Genomic DNA, 23,062 nt, shown 5'->3' with positions numbered 1-23,062 from the left:
TTGTTCTAGGACCAATCAGACTGCTGCATTCTGAATCCTGTTGTTCTAGGACCAATCAGACTGCTGCATTTTGGATCCTATTGTTCTAGGATTAATCAGCCTGCTGCATTTTGGATCCTATTGTTCTAGGACCAATCAGACTGCTGCATTCTGAATCCTGTTGTTCTAGGACCAATCAGACTGCTGCATTTTGGATCCTGTTGTTCTAGGACCAATCAGACTGCTGCATTTTGGATCCTATTGTTCTAGGACCAATCAGACTGCTGCATTTTGGATCCTGTTGTTCTAGGACCAATCAGACTGCTGCATTTTGGATCCTATTGTTCTAGGATTAATCAGACTGCTGCATTTTGGATCCTATTGTTCTAGGACCAGTCAGACTGCTGCATTCTGAATCCTGTTGTTCTAGGACCAATCAGACTGCTGCATTTTGGATCCTGTTGTTCTAGGACCAATCAGACTGCTGCATTTTGGATCCTATTGTTCTAGGACCAATCAGACTGCTGCATTTTGGATCCTATTGTTCTAGGACCAATCAGACTGCTGCATTTTGGATCCTATTGTTCTAGGACCAATCAGACTGCTGCATTTTGGATCCTATTCAACTCAGTACATAACAACCATGTATGGACCAATGTGAGATTCCAATTCCTCTGCGGGGCTTCTGGCAATGGGAAACTCTCAGGAAGACCATGTGCTCCAGAATCCTCTAAGGAGTTGGGATTTGGGACATTATAAACCTTATAAAACAGTGTTCAGGGCCAGGCAGGTTTGCTGGCTGACCTGGCAGCCTCAGGCTGCAACACCTGCATTTTCTGTTATTGGAAATAGCATGTCTTTATCACTTTTCCATACAATAAAATGCTCAAATTATCCCAAGATCCTGGGAAGTGAAAAGCTGCCGTGATGACCTTGGGAGGTGGGCGTTCAGCCAGACAAAGCCTGCCAGCAGCTATTTAGGACATGAAACCTCCAGCAATTTTCTACTCTGAGCAGGTAGAGCGATCATTGGCAGAGACAGTATGAAGTTCCTCTTGATCCTTACCTGTCTGGGAGTAGCAGGTGGGTCCTTTGATGATGCTTCATCTTTCTCTCCTTGGAACTCAGGACAACTAAAAAAAAAAAAAAAGAATTTTCTATCATAGGCTCCACTGGAGACAGCAAACGCCATCCAGAAGTTATATTTGTCATCCTGCTGGGATAACGCAGTTGTGAGCAGTGGTAGGGATAGCATACGAACACATGGAGCAAGCTGTCTGTAGTGCCCTAAGCCCAGTGCATTTTTTCCTAGCGAAAGAGGTGCTGGAACTCTCCATGAACTTCTCCTTCGTTTTCTTAGAATGGCAATGGCGTGCATCTGAGAGAGGTGCTGGAACTGAGTTCTGGTGATTTCTGGCTGAAAAATAGGCCCAGCTTTAGACTGTTCTTGGGTTTGTTTGTTTGTTTGTTTGCTTGCTTGCTTGCTTGCTTGCTTGCTTGCTTGCTTGCTTGCTTGCACTAAGATACAGGTCTTCATATGGGACGCGGGTGGCGCTGTGGGTGAAACCACAGAGCCTAGGACTTGCCAATCAGAAGGTCGGCAGTTCAAATCCCTGCAACAGGGTGAGCTCCCGTTGCTCGGTCCCTGCTTCTGCCAACCTAGCAGTTCGAAAGCACCTCAAAGTGCAAGTAGATAAATAGGTACCGCTCCGCTTTTCTGGTTCACCAGAAGCGGCTTAGTCATGCTGGCCACATGACCCGGAAGCTGTACGCCGGCTCCCTCAGCCAATAAAAAGAGACGAGCGCCGCAACCCCAGAGTCAGCCACGACTGGACCTAATGGTCAGGGGTCCCTTTACCTTTTACCTTTACAGGTCTTCATGGTCAGGGCCAGACCAACCATGAGGCAAGGTGAGGCAATTGCCTCAGGCAGCAGCATCCACGGGGCAGCAGATCTAGTCTCCAGGGTGTGACCTGCTCCTTGAAGGCCACATCTGCTGACTCCTTGGCAGCCCCATACCCAACGCCACCTCTACAGAGGCCTTTTGGCGATAGGAGGCACTGCTGGTCTCCTCCCACCCTTGTTCCCTATGAAGACTGTTTTGCCCCCACCCCTTGTTCCTGATGTTGATCTTCACTCACCCCTTCTTCCCTAGCTGGGCGTGTGGTGAGGAGCCATTTTGTGGTTCACCTCAGCTGCCAGAATGTCTTGGGCCAGCAGTGTTCATAGTAAAGCTATTTACGACAGGCAGCTAGAGCCACCATATCGCCACTGTTTTGCAAAGACCTCCACCTCGCTCAGTTCCCCGGTTTGCTGCATGATTTGGCAAGGCACTGCCTTAGCCAAACCTACCCTCAACAGGGTTGTGTTTCGAAGAAAACTGTGGCAATAACTTCAGTACTCAGTACACTGAAGAGCCATACGGTAACGATAAATAGTTTGCCTGTGTCAAAGCTTTGTTGCAGCCTCTGTTCTGCAGATGAAAACAGAGAGCAAGATGGATTTTAGCATGGCGCAGTTGCTTCAGGAGTGATGGTGCCTCGTAAAAGTTTAGGCAATGCAGGGTCCTCAAAATGTTGTTGGACTCCAACTCCCATCATCCCCAGCCAGTATCACCCACAGTCAGGGATTATGAGAGCTGTAGTCCATCAATATGGAGAGAGAGAGACTTTCTGCTGACCATCAGGCAATGGCTTTTTCCACCTGCTTTTCCCAACCCTCCAGCCCCAGGAGACTTTCCCTGACCATGATTTGGGAACAGCGGAAGCAGCTTTGAAGAGAGAAGAGGAGATATTTTTCAAAAAATAATTTTATCTGTGTCCTTGTTTCTCAGTTGGATCTTTTTACATGGTTTCGTATGCTTTCTGGAATTTTTATGCATTGTGACTATGATTATAGTTTATTAATTCTTGATTGTAATTGATAAGTATAAAATGTTTAATTATTATTTGCTGGTATTTAATTTTACTGTTGACTATTATATTTTAATGGATTATTGAATATTGCTTTATTTGATATAGGTTGTTTATTTTAAAGCTATTGTGACTTTTTTGTACAGTGGTACCTTGCTTCTCAAACTTAATCCGTTCCGGGACTCCGTTTGACTCCTGAAACCGTTTGAAAACCAAGGCACGGCTTCCAATTGGCTGCAGGAGCTTCCTGCACTCAATTGGAAGCCGCGTCGGACGTTCGGCTTCCAAAAAACGTTTGCAAACCAGAACACTCACTTCCAGGTTTGCGGCGTTTGGGAGCCGATTTGTTTGGGAACCAAGCTGTCCGAGTACCAAGGTACCACTGTATTGGATCAGATTGGTATTACGTGTGCAATCTGTGCTGTCTATTTTGTTGTTTCTTCAGCTCGTAAAATGCCTTGTGTATAGTAATCAAAAAGGCAGTAGACAAATTAAAAGTGAAATGAAGTGAAATATTTGGAGGGCACCGCAGAAAAACTTCCCCTGAATTAAAACATTCATGCAATCCAATCTTTGGCCTATCCATAAGAAATGTGGTGCCGTTCTTTGTGTGCAGCGAATTGGGAAAAAAATAAATAAAAGGATCTTCAGGATTCAAGACGCTTCTGTTCAGTAAGATTATGCATTTCTGGCGAACATAGCAGGGTGATCGTCACTTTGCTTAGTTGACAACTGTCCTTGGCTGTCACAGCTGCTGTCCCCTTTGATGACGACGACAAGATTGTGGGAGGCTACACCTGCCAGGAGCTCTCGGTCCCCTACCAGGTGTCACTGAATGCTGGATACCACTTCTGTGGGGGCTCTCTCATCAGCAGTCAATGGGTCGTATCAGCTGCTCACTGCTTCCAGTCGTGAGTAAAGAACATTCAAATCCTTCATCAGTGTTGCTTAGGCTCTGTTTCCCTCTCCCCGGAACCTTCTTTCAGAGCTAACAAAGTTTGGATAGGACTAGGGCGTCTCCAGGGAGACTGGTACCTTGGCATCTACATGCTGCAGATACTCAGGACAGATCAAAGAAAGCAGTTCTTCACATAAAGGTAAAGGGATCCCTGACCATTAGGTGGCCGACTCTGGGGTTGCGGCACTCATCTCGCTTTATTGGCTGAGGGAGCTGGCGTACAGCTTCCGGGTCATATGGCCAGCATGACTAAGCTGCTTCTGGCAAACCAGAGCAGCGCACGGAAACGCCATTTACCTTCCCGCCGGAGTGGTACCTATTTATCTACTTGCAGTTTGACGTGCTTTCGAACTGCTAGGTTGGCAGGAGCAGGGACTGAGCAACGGGAGCTCACCCCGTCGCGGGGATTTGAACCACCGACCTTCTGATTGGCAAATCCTAGGTTCTGTGGTTTAACCCACAGCGCCACCCGCATCCCCCATTCTCCACATAGCCGCACAGTAACCTTGGGTCAAATGTTTGTGGTGATGGCTTCTGTGAGGGAGGGGGAATGTGCCTGCAGCTTTCAAGTCAGCGCCCCCATCATCATGAAATAATAATAATAATAATAATTTATTATGTATACCTCTCCTATCCGGCTGGGCCTCCCCAGCCACTCCAGGCAGTTCCCAACAGATTAAAAACAGAATAAAACATCAAATATTAAAAACTTCCCTAAATGATATAAAAGACTTCCATTGAGTTATGAATGTATACTTACTCTTATCCATGCATTTGAAAATAATAATAACCAAAGAATTAACCTAAAGTTGAGTTCACACAGTTTGGGCAACCAGCATTTCCTCATGGGAACTTTTGCATCTTTCCAAAGCTTTGTTACACATATCCCTTGCCGTTTGCTAAACAGCTGTCAACAATCCTGAGCTTCCTTTTTCAATCACTGCCTGGCCTTAAATATGACCTGGAAGATTGTCTGTGGATTTTCTTTTTCTTTCTTTTTTTAAGTTTTTCTTTATACTTTTCAAGTTTATACATTTCATTAGTTTTACAAATCAATTTAAAATTCAAAACTTGACTTTCTTCCCTCTCTGCAGTTCCTTAATTTTTTTTAAAAAAATTCTGCATATCCAAATTCATTTCACTTGCTCATTTAATTATCTACTGTAAATATATACTCTTGTGAAACTGCAGGTTATTACAGTAAGTCTGCTAATGTTCTTATCTGTTCACAATTTATCTGTAAATATTCAATAAACCATTACCATTCTTTTATAAAAAGTTTGTTATCTTGATTTCTTATACTTCTGGTAAGTTTCGCCATTTCTGCATATTCCATGAGTTTTTGTATCCATTCTTCCTTTTCTGAGACTTCTCCTTTTTTCCATTTTGTCTGTGGTTTTTCTGGCACTTTGTACATGGTCTACCATATCACATTCTAGAGCTTCATTTAGATTAAACATTTTGGACTTTGGTTGAGAATTCCACACTGTAACATACACTTAATAATAACCACTGTAACGTGTTGCAAATATTTCAGTTTCCGCATCCAGGTGAGGCTTGGGGAATACAACATAAATGTCCTGGAAGGGTCAGAGGAGCTCATTGATGCTGAGAAACAAATTCCCCATCCCAAGTATGACCCGGTTACCACAGACAACGACATTATGCTCATCAAGCTGGCTACCCCTGCCACCATGAACTCCCGCGTCAGAGCCATTTCCTTGCCTTCGAAATGTGTGGCTGCTGGGACCGAGTGCCTGATCTCAGGATGGGGCAACACCCTCAGTGATGGATGTGAGTTAAAGGATGTTTCGTGCATTCAAATCACACAGGGCAACTTTTCTTTCGGCAGGAATTCAAGGCCAAACTAGACATTGCCATGGAGGTGCATCTAGCAGCCTCTCAGCACTTTTAGCAGTTGTAGCAGTAATAATAATAATAATAATAATAATAATAATAATGTTGTTTAGTCGTTTAGTCGTGTCCGACTCTTCATGACCCCATGGACCAGAGCACGCCAGGCACTCCTGTCTTCCACTACCTCCCGCAGTTTGGTCAAACTCATGTTCGCAGCTTCGAGAACACTATCCAACCATCTTGTCCTCTGTCGTCCCCTTCTCCTTGTGCCCTCAATCCTTCCCAACATCAGGGTCTTTTCCAGGGAGTCTTCTCTTCTCATGAGGTGACCAAAGTATTGGAGCCTCAGCTTCAGGATCTGACCTTCCAGTGAGCACTCAGGGCTGATTTCCTTAAGAATGGAGAGATTTGATCTTCTTGCAGTCCATGGGACTCTCAAGAGTCTCTGCCAGCACCATAATTCAAAAGCATCAATTCTTCAGCGAATATAATAATAATAATAATAATAATAATAATAATAATAATGGTAATAATAATAATAATAATAATAATAATAATAATAATAATAATAATTTATAGCAGCACATGCAGGGGCTGCTTAACCTTTTCCTCCCTGGCTATTCCACAGCCCATGTACCATTTCAAAGGGAGAAATGGCATGTTTGGATGCTTCTCAGTAGAAAACAAACCTGCCCAAATATTGAAATGTGACACGTTAGGGAGATTAAACTGAAACTCATTTCTTATGGGATTGTTATTTAGATCATTGGTACCCCCACTGTTGAGTCAAAAAAAGGCTTCTAAGGTGGCTTAAAGGTAAAGGTAAAGGACCCCTGACAGTTAAGTCCAGTCGCGAATGACTCTGGGGTTGAAGCGCTTGTCTAGCTTAACAGGCCAAGGGGCTGACGTTTGTCCTCAGACAGTTTTTCTGGGTTATGTGGCTTTCGAACTGCTAGGTTGGCAGGAGCAGGGACCGAGCAACGGGAGCTCACCCCGTTGTGGGGATTCGAACTGCCGACCTTCCAATCGGCAAGCCCTAGGCTTTGTGGTTTAGACCACAGTGCCACCCGCATCCCCAAGGTGGCTTATGTACCCTCAATTAAAACAAGGTAGTCCCTGCTTGCAAGTTTGCCATTTTACCAACACAACACAAAAGGAAAAACGGGGCAGGGAGGGATGAGGAAAATAGCAAACTACAAAGTAGATATGTAGATGGGGCAAGTTTTTGGTGGTTGTTCCTTTTTTAAAAGAAAAAAGAAAAGCCCTCAAACATGTAATTCCTGAACTTTGCAAACTGTAGTGGTATGGCCCCAGGAACGCTATACAATATCACAGGTCATGCTGTGGTTTGGTAGTTTTTGCTTCTCTCTTAATTTCTTGGTTTATAACAACATTCCTTATTTCCTTTCCCCCCACCCACTCCATTTTGGGGCAGTCAACTTGCCAGAGCTTCTTCAGTGCCTGGATGCTCCCGTTCTAAGTGACACCGAGTGCAAGGATGCCCTGGTGGGGCAAATCACCCCAAACATGATATGCGCAGGATACCTGGAAGGCGGCAAAGATTCCTGTGATGTGAGATGCTTTTTTGTGCCTTTTTTCTTTTGCTGAGACACAAACGCTGCTGCTGCTGCTACACTTGTGCCTTTAATTAGAAGAACCGTGTGGGTCACATTTGCAGATGACACCAGACTGGGGGAGGGGTAGCCAATGCCACAGATGACAGAATGAGGATTTGAAATGACTTTAACAGATTGGAGGATGGGAACCAAACCAATAAAATGAATTTCAATAGGGATAAATGCAAGGTTCTTCACTTAGACAGGGAAAACCAGCTGTGCACAAATAGAAGATGAGATTCCATACATTAAAAATAGGACACATCGTAGAAGGCAGGTTGAATCCAAACTGGAAAATATTGGCTTGTTGTGGAGTAAAGGCTAGGGGTTCAAACTGTTAAGTTGTGGGTGAACATATCAGACGACACAGTGATTCCTCAAACAGCTCTTGTTTATTCACAGGCCAGAAGAGAACTGAACTGAAGGGTTCAGTCAGCCTGCTTATATAGAGCTCCAGTACAACGTTACAGTAACAACTTTCTAAAACTATCCAATCACAGAACGTCACTTTCGATCCCTTATTTGCATAACTATCTACAGTATCCCCCTGCTGGCCCAGGGTGAGAACTTCAGTACATCACACAAACCATCTCCAGTGCTAAGTTGGGAAAATGAAATCCCTTTGAAGACCTTCAGAGGATTGGCTGTGTGTGTGTGTGTGTGTGTGTGTGTGTGCGCGCGTGCGTGCGCGTGCCATAATCATGCTTCAGATGCATAAATTGGTACCCAACTAAAAACAGACATTTCTTAACTACACAAATCTTTTATTTACAGGGGGATTCTGGTGGACCCATGGTATGCAATGGGGAGCTCCAAGGAATTGTGTCTTGGGGCATAGGGTGTGCTCTGAAAGGTTTTCCTGGCGTATACACCAAGGTCTGTAACTATGTGGACTGGATCCAAGAAACAATTGCAGCCAACTGAAAGATCCATCCCTGTCTTTGGATATTTGCCTTTTCTTCTGTTTAATTCAGCACCGTTGTGCTAAATAAAGTCAGATCATGTGATGAAGCCATCTTTTTATTTCATGAGTTAGCAGAGTTCCAAATGTGAACTAATTCCCCCCTCTACACTTTGAAGTTTTTATACTGGACATCCCGTGTTAAACATTCCTGTCACACAGTATTCCTGACTACTATAACCAGTGCTCCCCTCCCCCTAAAAAAAATGTTTAGGTGTACTCTCATTTTGACTCCAGAAAATGACCATTTTATAATTCAAATCAGGGAAAATAAATACAGTAAATGGAAAAAAGTACAAAGAACATGCATTACTCATATTGAAATACTGCCCCTCAATGAGGCCAAACTTTTGTCAGTAAAACACCGCACATCCACATTCCACACTGCTTCGCACATTAAACACTTGCTTCCATCTGAGACTCAGGAAACACTGGGAAAGGAAAGGAAGCTGCCATTGGAGGTGGTAAAAATGAAACTGACCAATCACCATGCTAGATTCCAATTCCTACTTCACACATTAAACGCTCGCTTCCCTCTGAGGCTCAGGAAACACCGTGACAAGAAATGAGGCCGCCATCAGGGGTAGCAAAGGAGCTGACGATTCACCGTGCTAGAGAAGAAACTAATTTTTTATACTTTTTTTTTTGTTTCTTCTCCTGTTAGATTCACAAAATGTTTAGGGGTATGCGTACCCCCAAACAAAAGCACTGATTATAACACCCATTAAGGAAGTAAGTTCATTTTGGAATGAATGGAGAATTGAACCAAATGGGGTTCAGTTTCAAAATAAATGCATTGGGAAATGAATGGTTGTGTAGATTTCTTGCCCCATTTGTACCCATTTGTTCGCAGTGAAGCTTACCTGGCTTTGGGGGCTGATGCTCTTAGAGGCTATCATTTTATTTATCCATAATGAATTGTACGACATTCCGGGGGGAAATAGTAGGTAACACAAAAAAGCGCCCCCACAACTGTTAACTACTGAAATCAGTTTTGCTATCACTGCCCCCATGGCGATAGCAACTTTCCCACCCACCCCTAAAGTCAGAAGCAAGAACCAAAGAACAAAAATGCATGTAGGTACCGAAAGAAATACAAGTCTAATGAATGAATAATGAGGACTTGCCCTACTGGATAAAAACGAGAATCCTCCTGTTTAAATATGTTGTTACAAAAGTTAGGTGCCTCCACATTTCTATGCTGAGCAGTGGCAAAAACCCATGGGGTACCAGGCACAAATCCAGGGCCTATGGTCCTTTGGGGAATTGAAGACATAGCGGAGGCTGTGGTAGCTTTAAAAATGTGATTTATTCACATACAGTGATACCCCGGGTTACAGAAACTTCAGGTTACAGACTCTGCTAACCCAGATATAGTACCTCGGGTTAAGAACTTTGCTTCTGGATGAGGACAGAAATCGAGCGGAGGCGGCGCAGCGGGAGGCCCCATTAGCTAAAGTGGTACCTCAGGTTAAGATCAGTTTCAGGTTAAGAACGGACCTCCGGAACGAACTAAGTTCTTAACCGGAGGTACCACTGTATTTAGACCTGATTTTAGATGGAGCCCAGATCTTAAAGCATAGTCATCTCAAGAGGGGCTTGTTCCCACCAGCAGGGCAGCGCTAGAGTCCAGGGTACCCCTTTTTTCTTTTTCCTCCCTTCTTCCTCTCAGCACACCTTGTTAAATACACCTCACACCCAGTTACCCAGGCAACCTTCCAACCCCCCCCAGTCTGTTCACACCTCAGGGCGGGGGGGGGGGAGGACAGTTCTCCTGTGCTGCCAAATGGCCCTCAATGGCCCCGCATTGTTTCTTAATGGCCCTAGCTTGGCCAGGCCCTTTTGCATAGGCTGGCCCAGGAATCCCTCTGCAGCTTGTATTTCTCCCTTCACATCCCAAGTCATCAAAATCCTACCATTTATTAATTTCTAGGGGTTATCCCCCCCACCCAATCTATAACACCACTATTGTCTAGCCAGATGCTTTGAGAAAGCCTCCCAGGTCAAACTCTGTCGACTCAAGCAGCTGATTACCAGAACCCATGTATTACACAGATCAGTCACAAACAGGAGAACCATTCATGCTTGGAGGATAGTAATAATAATAATAATAATAATAATAATAACAACAACAACAACAACAACAACAACAACAACAACAACAACAACAACAACAACAATAATAATAATTTATTATTTGTACCCCGCCCATCTGGCTGGGTTTCCCCAGCCACTCTGGGCGGCTTCCATAGAAACCAAAAATACACTAAAATATCACAGATTAAAAACATCCCTGAACAGGGCCACCTTAAGATGTCTTCTGAATGTCAGGTAGTTATTTATTGTTTTGACATCTGATGGGAGGGCGTTCCACAGGGCGGGTGCCACTACCGATAAGGCCCTCTACCTGGTTCCCTGTAGCTTTGCTTCTTGCAATGAGGGAACCGCCAGAAGGCCCTCGGCGCTGGACCTCAGCATCCGGGCAGAATGATGGGGGTGGAGACGCTCCTTCAGGTATACTGGACCGAGGCCGTTTAGGGCTTTAAAGGTCAGCACCAACACTTTGAATTGTGCTCAGAAACGTACTTTCAAGACCGGTGTTATGTGGTCTCGGCAGCCGCCCCCAGTCACCAGTCTAGCTGCCGCATTCTGGGGATAGAACAGGGGTCATCCACCGCCTGATAAAGAACAGTCTATGAGGCACAAAGACTTTCCTGAAAATCTTGAGCGTTGTCAGCATGGACTGGGGTGGCTCTGCAGATTTTGGAGGGAGTTCCCTCCCAACTCTACCTGGGCATGCTGCAGATTGAATGGTGGACCTGCTAGACACAAGGCGGAAATGCTACCAATGAGTCAAACATCTCTTCCCCAAAGGACTTAGGTCTATATACATAGGTTTACTGTGATGGCCTGGGATTCCGATTCAGAGGATGAACCAGAGGAATCCCAGCCTGCACAGGAGTCCCCGCCTCCAGGGCCGACTGAACTGGGGCAAGGCCTAGATGCTGAAGAGCCTGCACCTGTGGCAGAGCACCAGGAGCTGGCCCCAGGTGAAACCCTTCAGGCCCCAGAGGGGCTTGAGGACTCAGTGGCTACAGGTGAGCCTCCTCCAGGGCCCAGTAACCCTTCGGCCTCTCCTGATCTGCAGAGGCTTAGGGCAGAGAGGCGAAGGGAACTGGTTGCTCCCAGGAGGAGTGCTCGCCTTAAGGCCAGAGGAGGCGGGGCTCCTGGGGGCCGGGACCGCCCCTGGCCTTAGAAGAGGATAAAAGCCCAGTCAGCCCGGTCCCAGGTTGTGGGAGCAACGTCGTTGTTGGCTTTGGACCTTCCTGTGTTCTTGATCCCTGCTTGGCCTCCTGTTCCTGACCATCCGGTGCTCCTGTTCCCTGCTCGGCCTCCTGTTCCTGACCATCTGGTGTTCCTGTACCCTGCTCGGCCTCCTGTTCCAGCGTTCCTGTTCCCCGCCCGGCTCTCCGCCTCGGACCTCGCCCCTCTTCGTGTGGACTCAGACTACGCTCAAGGTACCTTTCCCCCGGGTCCAGCACAGTTTGCTCCCGCCACACCCGCACTCCCCCTTCGTTGGGGTGCGTTCGGGAAGAGCCAGAGGCCATGGCTGACCAGGTGGCTGCGCTGGTGGCTTTGGCCCAGAAGAACCAGGCCTTGACTCACACCGTGCAGCAGCTCAGCGACGCGGTTACGGCACTTCAGCAGCGCTTGGAAGCCCTACCGGCTCCTGGGGCCGACGCCCCGGCTCCTGGCAAGTACCCAGTGGCTTTGCCCGAGAAATTTGATGGAGCCCCGGCCAGCTTTCCCATGTTCCTCGCCCAAGCCAAGCTGTATATTCAGGGGCGAGCCCGGAACTTCCCTGACGACCGCACCAAGGTGCACTTTTTGATTAGTTTGTTAAAGGACCAGGCGGCCAAGTGGGCGTTGCCGCTACTCAGGCAAGACTCCCCCTTGCTGGCAGACTATACGGGGTTTTGCAATCTTTTGGAGGCCGCGTTCGGCAACCCCCAGAAAGGGAGTCAAGCCAACCGGGCGATTCGGCAGTTGAAACAGGGCGAGTCCACGGTGGCCGCATATACCACGGAGTTTCGGCTGTTGGCACAGGACTTGACCTGGAACGACTCGGCATTGCGGGACCAGTATCTCGAAGGGCTTTCGGACGAGATACTGGACCAGCTGGCCACAATGGAACGCCCCACCACGCTAGACACTCTCATTCAATGGAGTCTACAGATAGACGACCGGCTGGAGGATCGTCGCCAGGCCCGGGGCCGACGACACCTCCAGTTCTCGGCACCAGTTTCTTCCGGCAGCCCCACGGTCACAACTGAGTTATCGGAGGAGCCTATGCAGCTCGGGGCAGTGCGGCCACGCCTTTCCCCCGCAGAGAAGGTGCGGCGTCGGGAGGGGAATCTATGTCTCTACTGTGGCGGAAGTGGACACTACGCTCGGTCCTGCCCTGAGAAACGCCAGCCGCAGGGAAACCGCCAACCCCCAGTAGCTGATGGCCCTAGCTACCGGGGGTCCCAAACAGCGCAGAATGGGCCCGCACCAATGGACTTGCAACATCTTATGGTTCCGGTACGTTTATACCCTCCAGGTGGGCCCTGGATTCTTACCCATGCTTTGGTGGATTCAGGAGCAACCCGTTCTTATATGGACGCTGCTTTTGCTGCCCATCATCAGGTGCCACTTCGGAACAAGCCAGAACCGGTCCAGGTGGAAGCAATTGACGGACGGCTTCTACGTTCAGGAGCCGTTACTCAGGAGACCCAGCCCCTGGTCCTGTGTCTCCAGCAGCACCGGGAGTTGCGAACTTTGGACATTGCCTCTATGCCCCGGTTCCCCCTCGTGCTCGGGATGGACTGGCTGGAAGCTCACAACGTTCAGATTGACTGGGTCAAACGGACTGTGCACTTCCCAGACCCATGTTCCCATGCTCAATCCGAGACGCTGGCGGCCGCGCCCACGGAGGAGGCAGCACCCACGCTCCCAGCCGTGTACCAGGACTACCAGGACGTGTTCAAGGAACGGGGGGCAGACCAGCTGCCGCCGCATCGGCCTTTTGACTGCGGCATAGACCTCCAGCCCGGAGCGCCCTTACCAGTGAGTCGCTTATATTCTCTAACAGAGCCAGAGCGCGAGGCTTTGCAGGACTTCTTGCGCAAGAACCTGGAGCGTGGGTTCATTAGGCCTTCCACCTCGCCTACCGCGGCACCAGTGCTCTTTGTTAAGAAGAAATGTGGGGAACTTCGCCCTTGCCATGATTACCGAGCCCTGAACAAAATTACCATCCCAGACCGGTACCCCTTGCCCCTTATCTCGGAGTTGCTGGAGCGGGTGCAAGGGGCACAGGTGTTCACCAAGCTGGACCTCCGGGGGGCCTACAACTTGATTCGGATCCGAGCCGGGGATGAGTGGAAGACAGCATTTGGGACCCGGTACGGGCAGTTCGAATACTTGGTTATGCCTTTCGGTTTGTGCAACGCGCCTGCTGTGTTCCAACGCTACATCAACCACGTGTTCCAGGACTTGTTAGACAAGTACGTGGTGGTGTACTTGGATGACATACTGGTTTACTCCCGTGACCCGGCTCGCCATGAGGGACATGTCCGGACCGTGCTGCAGCGCTTGCGTGAGCACCGTTTGTACGCAAAGCTCAGCAAGTGCGAGTTCCATCAGCGGACTGTGGACTTCCTTGGACACCGGCTCTCTCCAGATGGGGTGCAGATGGACCCTGGGAAGGTGGCAGCGGTTCGAGAATGGGCGGCACCCCGGAACCGCAAGGACCTACAGCGTTTCCTGGGGTTCGCCAACTACTACCGGACCTTCATCGCAGATTATGCTCATCGCACCACCCCGTTGACCCGGCTACTGCGCCCAAAGACGCCGTTTTCCTGGGACAAGGAGGCAGAGGAGGCGTTTCAGGGGTTGAAGGCCTGTTTCCAGAGGGCGCCAATCTTACAACATCCTGACCCCTCTCGACCCTTTGTGGTGGAGACCGACGCCTCCAGTACGGCTCTCGGTGCCGTCTTGTCTCAACAGAATGGACCTGAAGCGCCACTCTTACCCTGTGCCTTCTATTCCCGCCAGCTCCTACCAGCGGAGCGTAACTATACTGTGTGGGAGCGGGAACTACTGGCCATCAAGGTGGCCTTTGAGGTCTGGCGCCACCATCTTGAGGGGGCACGACATCCGGTGGAGGTGAGAACCGACCACCGGAACCTGGAGTACCTCCAGACCACCCGCAAGCTGAACCAAAGACAGATCCGGTGGGCGTTGTTCTTTTCCCGGTTCCAGTTCCGGATCCGCTACATCCCTAGCTCTCAGAACCAGAAGGCGGATGCCCTGTCCCGGAAACCTGAAGACAACTCAGACACGGTACAGCAAGCAGAACCCACCACGATCCTACCTCCAGCTGCATTCCTGGCCACCCAGGAGGCGGAGCCACTGCAGGCTCGGGTGCGGAAACAGCAGCGGGTCGACGCTTGGGCCCAGGAACGACTCCAGGAGCTGGCTGAAGGGTCCAGCCCACAGTATCCGGGGCTGGTCCTGCATCAGGGCCTTCTGCTGCACCACGGTCGTCTGTACATCCCGCCAGGGCCACTGCGGCTGGAGGTTCTCCGGATGGCCCATGATGCCCCAGCAGCGGGGCACTTTGGACGGTATCGGACCACCCATCTGGTCAGTCGTGAGTTTTGGTGGCCCCGCCTGAAGGCTGACGTGGCTCGATACGTTGCTGGTTGTGATGTCTGCCGGCGCGCCAAGGGCCCTACCGGGCGACCCCCCGGCCTACTTCAGCCATTGCCAGTTCCACCGCACCCTTGGCACACGGTTTCGTTGGACTTTGTAGTGGACTTACCCCCGTCTCGTGGTTGTACCTGCCTCCTAGTTTTCTCCGACCATTTCACCAAGATGGTGCACTGCGCCCCCTGCCCATCTGTACCCACAGCCAAGGAAACCGCTCAGCTGTACCTTCAGCATGTCTTCCGCCTGCATGGCCTACCTGAGCGCGTGGTGTCCGACCGGGGCGTTCAGTTCACATCCCGGTTCTGGCGAGCATTACACCAGACCCTCAGGACAGAGGTCTGCCTCTCGTCAGCCTACCACCCACAGACCGATGGCCAGACGGAACGGGCGAACGCGGTGCTGGAGCAGTACCTCCGGTGTTACTGCAGCTACCAGCAGGATGACTGGGTCGACCACCTGGCATTGGCAGAGTTCGCCTACAACAACGCGGTGAATGCGTCCACCCAGCAGACCCCGTTCCAGGCCAGTTACGGTTATCATCCACGGCTGTTTCCAGATGTGCTGCCGGCATCCGCGGTCCCGGCGGTGACGGAGTGGCTTCAAGAGCTCCAGTCCCAGCAACAGCTTTTGGTGGAGCAACTGCACCAGGCCAAGGAAGCGTACAAAGCCCAGGCCGACCGCCACCGCCAGGTGGGGCCGGAACTTCGCGTCGGTGACCTGGTTTGGCTCTCCACTCGCCACCTCCACCCTTCTCGACCTTCGCGGAAGTTGGACGCCCGATTCACCGGCCCGTTCCTTATCGTGGACCAAGTCTCTCCTGTGGCATTCCGTCTCCGGTTACCCGCAACCCTGAAGGTTCACCCGGTCTTCCACAGGTCCCTTCTGAGTCCAGTGGCCCCACCCGACGAGTTCCACCCGAACCGTCCCCGACCGCAGCCAGTGTTGGTTCAGGGAGAGCCTGAGTACGAGGTGGAACGCATCCTGGACTCCCGATACCGCAGGGGAAAGCTGCAGTATCTCATTGACTGGAAGGGGTACGGACCGGAGGACCGTTCCTGGGAACCAGCGGCCAACGTCCACGCACCTGCCTGCCTCCGAGAGTTCCATGCGACGTACCCCGGCAAGCCGGGTCCGGACCATCGGTTGAGGGGGGGGGCCTGGGAGGGGGGATGGTGTGATGGCCTGGGATTCCGATTCAGAGGATGAACCAGAGGAATCCCAGCCTGCACAGGAGTCCCCGCCTCCAGGGCCGGCTGAACTGGGGCAAGGCCTAGATGCTGAAGAGCCTGCACCTGTGGCAGAGCACCAGGAGCTGGCCCCAGGTGAAACCCTTCAGGCCCCAGAGGGGCTTGAGGACTCAGTGGCTACAGGTGAGCCTCCTCCAGGGCCCAGTAACCCTTCGGCCTCTCCTGATCTGCAGAGGCTTAGGGCAGAGAGGCGAAGGGAACTGGTTGCTCCCAGGAGGAGTGCTCGCCTTAAGGCCAGAGGAGGCGGGGCTCCTGGGGGCCGGGACCGCCCCTGGCCTTAGAAGAGGATAAAAGCCCAGTCAGCCCGGTCCCAGGTTGCGGGAGCAACGTCGTTGTTGGCTTTGGACCTTCCTGTGTTCTTGATCCCTGCTTGGCCTCCTGTTCCTGACCATCCGGTGCTCCTGTTCCCTGCTCGGCCTCCTGTTCCTGACCATCCGGTGTTCCTGTACCCTGCTCGGCCTCCTGTTCCAGCGTTCCTGTTCCCCGCCCGGCTCTCCGCCTCGGACCTCGCCCCTCTTCGTGTGGACTCAGACTACGCTCAAGGTACCTTTCCCCCGGGTCCAGCACATTTACATTGAAAAGAGGTGTTCCACAGGGAGAGGCCACTACTGAGTAGGCCCTCTGCCTGGTTCCCTGCAACCTCATTTCTCATAGTGAGGGAACTGCCAGAAGGCCCTCAGAGATGGGTGACACCTGGCTTGAGAGCAGTACATGTGAAAAGGATCTAGGAGTCTTGGTTGACCACAAACTTGTCAACCAACAGTGTGCCAACAGTGTTGACGTGACAGCTAAAAAAGCCAATGCAATTCTGGGCTGCATCAATAGGAGTATAGCATCTAGATCAAGGGAAGTAATACTGCCACTGTATTCTGCTCTGGTCAGACCTCACCTGGAGTACTGTGTCCAGTTCTGGGCACCACAGTTCAAGAAGGACACTGACAAACTGGAACGTGTCCAGAGGAGGGCAACCAAAATGGTCAAAGGCCTGGAAACGATGCCTTATGAGGAACAGCTAAGGGAGCTGGGCATGTTTAGCCTGGAGAAGAGGAGGTTAAGGGGTGATATGATAGCCATGTTCAAATATATAAAAGGATGTCACATAGAGGAGGGAGAAAGGTTGTTTTCTGCTGCTCCAGAGAAGCGGACACGGAGCAATGGTTCCAAACTACAAGAAAGAAGATTCCACCTAAACATTAGGAAGAACTTCCTGACAGTAAGAGCTGTTTGACAGTGGAATTTGCTGCCAAGGAGTGTGGTGGAGTCTCCTTCTTTGGAGGTCTTTAAGCAGAGGCTTGACAACCATATGTCAGGAGTGCTCTGATGGTGTTTCCTGCTTGGCAGGGGGTTGGACTCGATGGCCCTTGTGGTCTCTTCCAACTCTATGATTCTATGATTCTATGAGATAGATCTCAGTGTCCAGACTGGATGATGGAGGTGGAAACACTCCTTCAGGTATGCTGGGTTGAGGTCATTTCGGGCTTTAAAGGTCAGCACCAACACTTTGAATTGTGCTCAGAAACATACTGGGAGCCAGTGTAGATCCTTTAGAACCAGTGTTATATGGTCCCAGTGGCCACTCCCAGACACAAGTCTAGCTGCCACAGTCTGGATTTGCTGTAGTTTCGGAGTCACCTTCAAAGGTAGCCCCATGTAGAGCGCATTGCAGTAGTCCAAGCAGGAAATAACTAGAGCATGCACCACTATAGCGAGACAGGTAGGGTCTCAGTCAGTGTACCAGATGGAGCTGGTAGACAGCTGCCCTGGACACATAACTGACCTGTGCTTCGCTTCCATGGACAGCTGTGAGTCCAAAATGACCCTCAAGCTGCGTGCCTGGCCCTTCAGGGGCACAGTTATCCCATAGCCTTATCCTCCACGAATCTGTCTCTCTACAGCCTGGATCTCAACCGAGATAAGTAGCATTAACTGATATGAACCCTGAAAGAAGAAGGTATGAACATGGTGGGGAGGAGAAACACCCAGTGTCATTAATAGGTGAAGCTTTTCCTGGCACGGAGATACCACGTTAAATTTCTCCATTCCAGGCTACTGTGAAATGCAAAAGAGCAGGGGAAGAAGAAAAACTGCAACCTTCTGTATTACTTCCCCTTGCTTGTGTTACACTAGCAACAATTCTCCACGGTTCCCTGTGCCAGAACTATGGGCACCAACCAGCAGGAAAGTCCCCGTCCCCCCCTGGGAAGGAAAAACCTGGGTCTGACAGCATTGTATAGATAGGCTAAGGAGGGAGTGCAGAATTGATCTCTGGAATCTTTCTGACTTCTCAGGGCCAGGGGGAGGTCTTTTGCCACCCAGGGTAGGGGAAAGAATGCTCTCTGCGCTAACATTTAGTCACATGCTGGGCACGAGAATCTAAACTCATGAAATAACAACAACTACACCCACCGGATGTGCATATTCAAGTTCAGAAGATACTGGGCAGATTTTACTAACTGATGCAATTGGAGATATGTCTGCCTTTAGCAGGCAAGAAGTGGCCTTTTATTTGAGGACAGTTGGGGCATTCTGGGGCATGCATGTTCCTACTGGGCATGGTGCACACACATAAAGCTCGTGTCCTCCAACATTTCTCCGATGAAAGTAAGGATGTCCTATTCCATCATCATCATCATTATCACCACCATCATCATATTAATACCACTCTACCTATCTGACTGAGGGACGTGGGTGGTGCTGTGGATTAAACCACAGAGCCTAGGACTTGCCAATCAGAAGGTCGGTGGTTCCTGCTTGGCAGGGGGTTGGACTCGATGGCCCTTGTGGTCTCTTCCAACTCTATGATTCTATGATTCTATGATTCCCCGCGACGGGGTGAGCTCCCGTTGCTCGGTCCCTGCTCCTGCCAACCTAGCAGTTTGAAAGCACGTCAAAGTGCAAGTAGATAAATAGGTACTGCTCCAGCGGGAAGGTAAATGGCGTTTCCGTGCGCTGCTCTGGTTCGCCAGAAGCGGCTTAGTCATGCTGGCCACATGACCCTGAAGCTATATGCCGGCTTCCTCGGCAAGTAAAGTGAGATGAGCGCCGCAACCCCAGAGTCGGCCACGACTGGATCTAATGGTCAGGGGTCCCTTTAACTTTTACCTATCTGACTGGGTTGCCCCAGCCACTTTGGGCTGCTTTCAACATATATAAAAACATACTAAAACATGAAACATTTAAAAACTTCCCTCTACAGGGCTGCCTTCAGGTGTCATCTAAAGGTTGTATAGTTACTTATCTCCTTGGCTTGGGGGCCACATAACTCCATTCCCTCCAACATTTCTCTGATGAAGATACGTCCTAAGGAAAAGCGGGATATTCCGTGATCAAATAAGAAACCAGAATGGCTTCTTTAAATCTCGGACTGTCCCTGAAATTTGGATCTGTAGCTACAAAGGATTCACAACACTCCCTAGCCAGAATAGTGTGAAAACAAAACAAATTCCTTCCAGTAGCACCTTAAAGACCAACTAAGTCAGTTCTTGGTATGAGCTTTCGTGTGCATGCACACTTCTTCAGATACACTGAAACAGAAGTTTCCAGACCCTTCTATATAGTGAGAAGGTGGGGAGGGGTATTACTCAGAAGGGTGGTGGGAATGGGTGATTGGCAGATAGCTGTGATGAGCCTGTTGACGACTCTTAACGACTGCAATAGGTCTTACAGGAAAAAGCAAGGGGTGAAAAGGTGAAAAATGGCTTTGTCATGTATAATGAGATAAGAATCCAAGGTCTTTGTTCAGACCAGGTTTCTCCATGGTTTTGAGTTTGGTGATAAGTTGTAATTCAGCAGCTTCTCTTTCCAGTCTATTTCTGAAATTCCTTTGTAGTAAAACAGCTACTTTGAGATCTTGTATAGAATGTCCTGGGAGATTGAAATGTTCTCCTACTGGTTTCTCTGTCTTGTGATTCCTGATGTCCGATTTATGTCCGTTTATTCTTTGGCGTAAGGTCTGGCCTGTTTGTCCAATATAGAGAGCTGAAGGACACTGTTGGCATTTTATGGCATACACAATGTTAGACGATGAGCAATTAAATAGTCCCGAGATGGTATGTGTGATGTTGTTGGGGCCAGTAATGGTGTTGTCCGGGTGTATGTGGCAGCAAAGTTGGCATCTGGGTTTATTGCAGGCTCTGGTGCCAGTGTCCGTGTTAGGTCTGGTTGTAGTATTATTGTGGGTTAGGAGTTGTTTAAGACTGGGTGGCTGTCTGTAGGCAATGAAAGGTCTTCCTCCCAGAGCTTGAGAAAGAGAACTGTCATTGTCCAGGAGAGGTTGTAGATCTCTGATGATGCGTTGTACTGTTTTAACTTGGGAGCTGTATGTGATGACTAGAGGTGTTCTGTTATTTTCTTTTTTGGGTCTGTCTTGCAGCAAGTTCTCTCTGGGTATCAGTCTGGCTCTGTTGATCTGTTGTCTAACTTCATCTGTTGGGTATTTTAGTTCTAAAAAGGTTTGCTGTAGATCTCTTAGGTGAGAGTCTCTGTCTGTAGAATTGGAACAGATGCGGCTGTAACGTAGTGCCTGGCTATATACAATGGACTGTTTGGTATGTTTGGGATGGTAGCTAGAGGCATGTCGATATGTTTGTCGGTCAGTTGGTTTACGGTATAAGGTGTTGTCTATGTGCCCATCCTGTATTTTTATAGTAGTGTCCAAAAAATGTATTTCTTGCATAGATTGATTCATTGTTAGGTTGATTGTGGGGTGAAAATCATTGAATTTCTGGTGGAAGGTGTCCAGGGTCTGTTGACCATGTGTCCAGATGATAAAAATATCGTCAATGTATCGCAGGTACAAGAGAGGTTTGAGTGGGTAGGAGTTTAGGAAACGTTGTTCTAAATCTGCCATGAAGATGTTGGCATACTGTGGGGCCATGCGGGTGCCCATTGCTGTGCCGCTGATCTGAAGGAACAGGTCATCACCGAATTTGAAGTTGTTGTGGGTAAGGACAAATTGGCAGAGTTTGGTGGCAAAGTCCGCTGTGGTTTTATCTGAAATGGTGTTCCTTATAGCTTGTAAACCATCGTTTACATCGTTGTAAAACATCCCACACAACGATGGTTTACAAGCTATAAGGAACACCATTTCAGATAAAACCACAGCGGACTTTGCCACCAAACTCTGCCAATTTGTCCTTACCCACAACAACTTCAAATTCGGTGATGACCTGTTCCTTCAGATCAGCGGCACAGCAATGGGCACCCGCATGGCCCCACAGTATGCCAACATCTTCATGGCAGATTTAGAACAACGTTTCCTAAACTCCTACCCACTCAAACCTCTCTTGTACCTGCGATACATTGACGATATTTTTATCATCTGGACACATGGTCAACAGACCCTGGACACCTTCCACCAGAAATTCAATGATTTTCACCCCACAATCAACCTAACAATGAATCAATCTATGCAAGAAATACATTTTTTGGACACTACTATAAAAATACAGGATGGGCACATAGACACCACCTTATACCGTAAACCAACTGACCGACAAACATATCGACATGCCTCTAGCTACCATCCCAAACATACCAAACAGTCCATTGTATATAGCCAGGCACTACGTTACAGCCGCATCTGTTCCAATTCTACAGACAGAGACTCTCACCTAAGAGATCTACAGCAAACCTTTTTAGAACTAAAATACCCAACAGATGAAGTTAGACAACAGATCAACAGAGCCAGACTGATACCCAGAGAGAACTTGCTGCAAGACAGACCCAAAAAAGAAAATAACAGAACACCTCTAGTCATCACATACAGCTCCCAAGTTAAAACAGTACAACGCATCATCAGAGATCTACAACCTCTCCTGGACAATGACAGTTCTCTTTCTCAAGCTCTGGGAGGAAGACCTTTCATTGCCTACAGACAGCCACCCAGTCTTAAACAACTCCTAACCCACAATAATACTACAACCAGACCTAACACGGACACGGACACTGGCACCAGAGCCTGCAATAAACCCAGATGCCAACTTTGCTGCCACATACACCCGGACAACACCATTACTGGCCCCAACAACATCACACATACCATCTCGGGACTATTTAATTGCTCATCGTCTAACATTGTGTATGCCATAAAATGCCAACAGTGTCCTTCAGCTCTCTATATTGGACAAACAGGCCAGACCTTACGCCAAAGAATAAACGGACATAAATCGGACATCAGGAATCACAAGACAGAGAAACCAGTAGGAGAACATTTCAATCTCCCAGGACATTCTATACAAGATCTCAAAGTAGCTGTTTTACTACAAAGGAATTTCAGAAATAGACTGGAAAGAGAAGCTGCTGAATTACAACTTATCACCAAACTCAAAACCATGGAGAAACCTGGTCTGAACAAAGACCTTGGATTCTTATCTCATTATACATGACAAAGCCATTTTTCACCTTTTCACCCCTTGCTTTTTCCTGTAAGACCTATTGCAGTCGTTAAGAGTCGTCAACAGGCTCATCACAGCTATCTGCCAATCACCCATTCCCACCACCCTTCTGAGTAATACCCCTCCCCACCTTCTCACTATATAGAAGGGTCTGGAAACTTCTGTTTCAGTGTATCTGAAGAAGTGTGCATGCACACGAAAGCTCATACCAAGAACTGACTTAGTTGGTCTTTAAGGTGCTACTGGAAGGAATTTGTTTTGTTTTGACTATGGCAGACCAACACGGCTACCTATCTGTAACCAGAATAGTGTGGTTATTAGGTTATGAAATTCTCTGTAAAGCTAAAGAAGGTCCGAACAATGTATGAACGGCTTTGTGGTTTC

General features: G+C 48.9%; 1 protein-coding gene and 1 gene segment (V, D, J or C); both read left to right on the top strand.

The window, feature by feature from the left end:
* LOC309332386 (M1-specific T cell receptor beta chain-like) overlaps positions 1-23,062 on the top strand; it is an 81,364-nt gene that overhangs the window by 15,814 nt on the left and 42,488 nt on the right.
* LOC309332428 (trypsin-like) lies at positions 1,023-8,246 on the top strand (the record flags this gene model as incomplete). The annotated part of the gene is made up of 5 exons (XM_081845629.1): positions 1,023-1,062; positions 3,643-3,802; positions 5,387-5,643; positions 7,142-7,278; positions 8,097-8,246. The coding sequence occupies 5 exons, from the start codon at positions 1,023-1,025 to the stop codon at positions 8,244-8,246; spliced, it is 744 nt and encodes a 247-aa protein (XP_081701755.1).

The sequence above is a fragment of the Podarcis erhardii genome (genome assembly GCF_964252035.2).
Source record: "Podarcis erhardii genome assembly, chromosome: 17".
NCBI classification, from domain to species: Eukaryota; Metazoa; Chordata; class Lepidosauria; order Squamata; family Lacertidae; genus Podarcis; species Podarcis erhardii.
Note: the sequence above shows the minus strand (reverse complement) of the source record. Positions and strands in the feature narration are given on the sequence as shown.